This window comes from Syngnathoides biaculeatus, chromosome 3 (genome assembly GCF_019802595.1).
Source record: "Syngnathoides biaculeatus isolate LvHL_M chromosome 3, ASM1980259v1, whole genome shotgun sequence".
In the NCBI taxonomy this organism is placed as follows: domain Eukaryota; kingdom Metazoa; phylum Chordata; class Actinopteri; order Syngnathiformes; family Syngnathidae; genus Syngnathoides; species Syngnathoides biaculeatus.
Window position 1 is genome coordinate 2,806,071 of NC_084642.1, and position 5,671 is coordinate 2,811,741.

At 44.4% G+C, this 5,671-nt stretch overlaps 1 protein-coding gene across 1 annotated transcript; it reads left to right on the forward strand.

The window, feature by feature from the left end:
* Positions 1–2,393: 2,393 nt before the first annotated feature.
* On the forward strand, positions 2,394–5,016 carry LOC133497587 (gastrula zinc finger protein XlCGF57.1-like). The gene is made up of 2 exons (XM_061813616.1): positions 2,394–2,819; positions 3,376–5,016. Exons 1-2 carry the CDS (start codon positions 2,699–2,701, stop codon positions 4,698–4,700), a joined length of 1,446 nt encoding a protein of 481 aa, XP_061669600.1. The 5' UTR covers positions 2,394–2,698; the 3' UTR covers positions 4,701–5,016.
* The last annotated feature ends 655 nt before the right edge of the window (positions 5,017–5,671 follow it).

The window sequence follows — 5,671 nt, forward strand, 5'->3', positions numbered from 1 at the left end:
ACAGGGTAAAGACTACGAATGTTGTGAAAATTTGAAACTCAGTTTCAACATAAAATATCACACCTCAAAACTTGGCATAATGATCATCCATCCATCCGTATTCGTTTGCCACTTATCCTCACGAGGTTCGCGGGGAGTGCCAGAGCCTGTCCCAGCTGTCAACAGGCAGGATGCGGGGCACACCTTGAACTGGTTGCCAGGCAATCGCAGGGCACATCGGGACAAACAGTTGCACTCATAATCACACCTCGGGGCAATTTTAGAATGTCAAATTAATGTCGCATGTTTTTGGGATGTGGGAGGAAACCGGAGTACCCGGAGAACACCCACGCAAGCACGGGGAGAAGATCCAAACTCCACACAGGTGGGACTGGGATCGGGATCAAACCCGGGTCCTCAGAACTGTGAGGCCAATGCATTACTGGTAATATTATCGTCATTGGTCAGTCATCATGAAATTCCTAATTGAGTGGCCGAGTACTGCATGGGTGTGTTGCCATTTATCTTTGTTTGCACAACCCAAAATTGAAATGAGAGCTGCGAATCATAGTTTTCTGTTAGAATGATTATTTTATCACACATTTGTTTCCATCATCCGTGCCCAAGTCATTCTCTTTGCAACCCGGAGTGTGACCCAGCGACACCTGGAGGGGTGATGGGCCCCCTTTGCTGAGTTCAAAGCAGATACTCCTCAACACCATAAATATGCTATAAATCAGATGCCCTGCTGATCTATAACAGGTTTATGAGGACAATGCTGCAGCTTTGAAGAAATGTTTAATTTAGTATTCGTCTTTGCGTTGGTATTGTCATACGTTTCACCATTTGAATTTGGAACCTTTTGACCTGAGAAAGAAATAAAAGGGGCACAACGCTAAGGCTGACTCAGAACTGGTGTTGGAGCTGCAGCCAGTCAGCCAATTGACCCCTCCGTCGATATTGCGCAATCCGCGTCACTGACCAATCAGAGGCCGGAGATCTGCATAAACCAAAGCCCCTTTTTGCTCCCGCCATTTTCTCAGACAACATTGCATGGTCCAGTATAGGTTTAGTTAGCGTTTTATCGCGTATTTGGGTTCTTTAACAAAAAAATATGGTAAAGAGGTGGACTTTGTAATAGTGACGTCAGGTATCCTGAAAGGCTACTTGGTGGAGTTCCATTCGTACCCTTTCCAAAACCCAAGACCCAGTACGAAAAATGCCTTCGATGGATCAAAGACCGCATCATCAACTAAATCCATCTAATATCAACCGGAACACATATGTTTGCACCAAGGTATGCCCTATATTTGATTTTCAATACATGTCTCGTATAAATGAATTCAAAGTTCTTCCCTAGCATAACATTGCTCCGTGTGAACGATTGACACACTTATTCTTTGTTGAGCGATGATCGGACTGCACAAACGTATTGATTTCTTCCTGGCTCGCGGCCAGAATCTTAACCAGACGGTGTTTGCGCGAAGATATGCCCTAAATTTGATTTTTAATACACGTCTCGTATAAATGAATGAGACGTTCTCCGCTAGCATAACACCGCTACGTGTGAACGATTGAATGAAATCAGAAGCATGGCGTCTCTCTCAGTTCAGAATATATTGTATTTAGAATCTATAATATATCGTTGATTTGAATGAAATCAGAAGCATGGATTGTATTGTATTGTATTTGCCATTTTTACTGTTTGTCTTACGTCAGCCGCACGTGGCGTGACGTCACTTCAGGAGGCGTGGTTAAGTGCCCTGGACGGAGGGGTCAATTAAACCTTCATTTGCATATTTAGTCCAGCGGTTGGGTTCAAACCTGACATTTTCGTTTGAACTTTGGTTTCGACACAGTTTGCGTTCATATGTGTTTGTGAAAACGGAAAATTCCGATGAAGCCACTCGGTGGGGGTTGTCACAATACTGCGGCCTTTGTGACCTGTTCTGAGTCCTATGAAGTGTGCATGCCAGTTAGCTTAGCAGTCGGTCTGTGCCTGATGTGTATGGAAGTAAATTAGTAACACCGGGATTTGAATTTGAAATGCCACAGAAAACAGGATTTGAATTCGTAATGTAAAGTGATCACATTTTCAATAGTTGCTACAATTCACTGTCTGAAATTCACCATCCGTGCCACCAGGCAGGGTGACTTCGGGTCAGAACCGAACAGCCAGCCAATCGCAGATAAGCTTTCTTAGTCACGTGACGTCACACACTCAGAAAGCGTAACTGGTTCAGTTGTTAACATTGAAAAGTGACAACAAAATGCAAATCCTGGTGGCACTAATTTATTTCCGTAGATGTGCTGTCAGTTGCGTCTTCAATAAATGCAGTTTGAAAGGTATGTCGACCACCTTGCGTTTATTTGTTGATCTAACGATGCACACTTAAAAAGCGAAATTAAACGCAGCAAGCCCTCTTTTGTCCAACAGGGCTTGCCGTACTCCTCCGGCTGGGGCTGTTGTGTTCTGTGGCCGGTTCACTTCACTAATTTGCTCTTTCTGAACTAGTACCAGAACGTACCGTAGCGGCAATGCAATACTTATGTGTATTTCTGCAGTACTTTACTTTACTACAAGATTGTTTTCTTCAATGTTGCGTCAGGACAAACTCGTTTAGTCGCACTTTGAATCTTCTGGCGCTAGCCTAGCTTGCGAGCTAACAAGGAGACCACATCGGCTGTGAGTGTAAAGTGATGAGATTATCGCGAGAGAATGTGCGCAAGAAGCTTAGCAAGGTACGAGGAGGAACTTTGCGGAACCAAAGCGGAGGACGAGCAACAACCTCAAGTCCTGGACGCTGTTCCGAGGCCTCCGGTTGTGTTACACAGAACAGGTCTGCTCACTTTTACTCTCACTTTTATTTACGCACTGCTTTCATTTCTTGACAATAATTCCATTTTTTTCCCCTTGTTGATCATTAATCACTGACATATATTTGAACTAGTAACTATCACCAGGCGCCCTCTATTAACGGTCCGAGATATTACAGTATTTTACTTATTTTACTATGGGACCCGCCAGTGTGGAGTTTGCATGTTCTCCCCGTGCCTGGGCGGGTTTTCTCCGGGCACTCCGGTTTCTTCCCACTTCCCCAAAACATGCAACATGAATTGGACACTCTAAATTGCCCATAGGTGTGATTGTTTGTCTCTGTGTGCCCTGCGATCGGCTGGCAACCAGTTCAGGGTGTTCCCCGCCTCCTGCCCGTTGACAGCTGGGATAGGCTCCAGCGCTCCCCGCGACCCTTGTGAGGATACGCGGCTAAGAAAATGGATGTATTCTCAAAAAGTGTGGTACTGTACTGAACAACGCCGTTTACCATCGATGAGACTCGGGCTCCCTCTATTGGTACGCCCAAAAACTACTTTTTGTGTGTCTGTCTCTTGCAGGCGACAGGGAAGGAGATCTTCGCCCTGAGCAGCAGGAGCCAGAGCCCCCCTTCATCAAAAAGGAGGAGCCAGAGACACCACATTTTAAAGAAGAAGAGCAGGAGCATGAAATCCTCAAGGTTCATTTAACTGGGGTCATCGTGAAGAATGAAGAAGATGACGGCGAATGCGACGGAGACCGCTGGGGAGGATCCCAAGCAGACGGCCTCTTCGCTCCTCTTTCAGATAGCGACGACATAACATCGCACTCTTCTGACCCCGATTACGACGACGGTGATGATGTTAACGATCGGGCTAATGGTGACGAGAAACACCCGACAAGTGTAACAACAAGCCACACGGACAGCAAACGTGTTCAATGTTGTCACTGTGGCAAAACTTTTTCCAACAATTCTGCATTGAAGGCGCATACGAGAACACACACTGGAGAAAAACCTTTTCCTTGCTTAATTCGTGGTCAAACATTCAGTCAAAAGTCAAATGCAAAAACACATGCTAAGAAAAAAAAAAACGTCTGTTCAGTTTGTGGTAAAATATTCTCCACAAAGGGAAATTTAAAGAGACATACAGTAACACACGCTGGAGAAAAACCTTTTGACTGCTTAGTTTGTGGGAAAAAATTCTCTCGAAAGGCACATTTAAAAATGCACACAACAACACACACTGGAGAAAAACCTTGTGTCTGCTCAGTTTGCGGTGAAATGTTCTCTGTCAAGGCACGTTTAAAAGAGCACATGAGGAAACACACAGGAGAAAAACGTTTCGTCTGCTCTGTTTGCGGTGGAAGGTTCTCTGTAAACGCACGTTTAAATGAGCACATGAGGAAACACACGGGAGAAAAACCTTTCGTCTGCTCAGTTTGTGGTGGAAGGTTCTCTGTAAAGGCACGTTTAAAAGGGCATATGAGGAGACACACAGGAGAACAACCTTTTGTCTGCTCAGTTTGTGATAAAAGTTTCGCCTGCAAGACACGTTTGAAAAATCACACAAAATTACATACTGGCGATAAACCTTTTGGCTGCTTAGTTTGTGGTAAAAAATTCATTCAAAGATGGTCTTTGACAACTCACACAAGAACACACACCGGAGAAAAACCTTTCGTCTGCTCATTTTGTGGAAAAAGATTTGTTCTGAAGGGCAATTTAAAAAAGCATACAAGAATACACGCGGTAGAAAAAGAATTTGTCTGCTCAGTTTGTGACAAAGGTTTCATTGATAAGGGAAAGTTAAGAAGACACGCAAGAACACACACTGGGGAAAAACCTTTTGCCTGCTCAGTTTGCGATCAGACATTCACTAGAAAGGCAAATTTAAAAGTCACGTAAGAATACACAGCGGGGAAAAATCCTACGCGTGCTCAGTTTGCGGCCAAACGTTCACTCGACGACGCTTTTTGACAGCACACGCAGCGACGCACACTGCTGAGGTGGAGTGTGTGTCCTAAAAGGGTCGATGTGAAGATTCGCGAGTGTGCCGGTGAGAAGAGCAGCGGAGGCTGGCGTGGTCATTGTCGACCTCTTTGCTGTGCTGTATTCATTCCTGACAATCCATTTTAACAAATTATGGAGTGTTTATTCTCTTTAATCTATGCGTGCATATTTGTGTGCCTAATTAAACCATGTCACGTGACTGCCATCCAGACCATTGCTTTGTCAACCTTGCCTTTGTTGTAATTATTATAAGCTTACCAGCCGTTTTCTTCCACCCGACCATTTTCTTAACCGCCTATCCTCACAAGGGTCGCGGGTGAGTGCTGGAGCTTATCCCAGCAGTCAACGGGTCGGAGGCGGGGTACACCCTGAACTGGTTGCCAGCCAATCGCAGGGCAGATATCGACTCGATCAATGAGCGGATATCGATCCCACGCTGCCCGCACCCAAGTCGGGCGTGTGTGTTCCACTACACCATCAATGGCTATAAGTTTACCAGTTCATGATTATTATGGTTCCAGTTTCAGTGGTAATCAAACTTTTCAATCATATAACCCTTTTCAAAATAGGATAAAGATTAACAATGTTGTAAATATTTGAAACTCAGGTTTCAACATAAAATATCACACATCAAAACTTAGCAAAATAATCATTGGTCAGTAAAGTAAGTTTCTTTCGGCTTGTCCCGTTTGGGGTCACCACAGCGCGTCATCTCAGATGAATGCACACATTTAATAATTTTGAATTCCCCATTCAGTCGCGATTTTTTTTCCCATTAATTTTATATAGTTTGCGTGTTAATATGTTTGTGAGACCGAACAATTTCGATGAAGCCACTCGGTGGGGGTAACTTACAGAGCGGCGTT

Bases quoted from the DNA above. Each gene is read 5' to 3' on its own strand.
- LOC133497587 (XM_061813616.1), top strand. From the start codon at position 2,699: ATGTGCGCAAGAAGCTTAGCAAGGTACGAGGAGGAACTTTGCGGAACC. The intron at 2,820-3,375 runs GTCTGCTCACTT...TGTCTCTTGCAG, and splicing joins GGTTGTGTTACACAGAACAG to GCGACAGGGAAGGAGATCTT.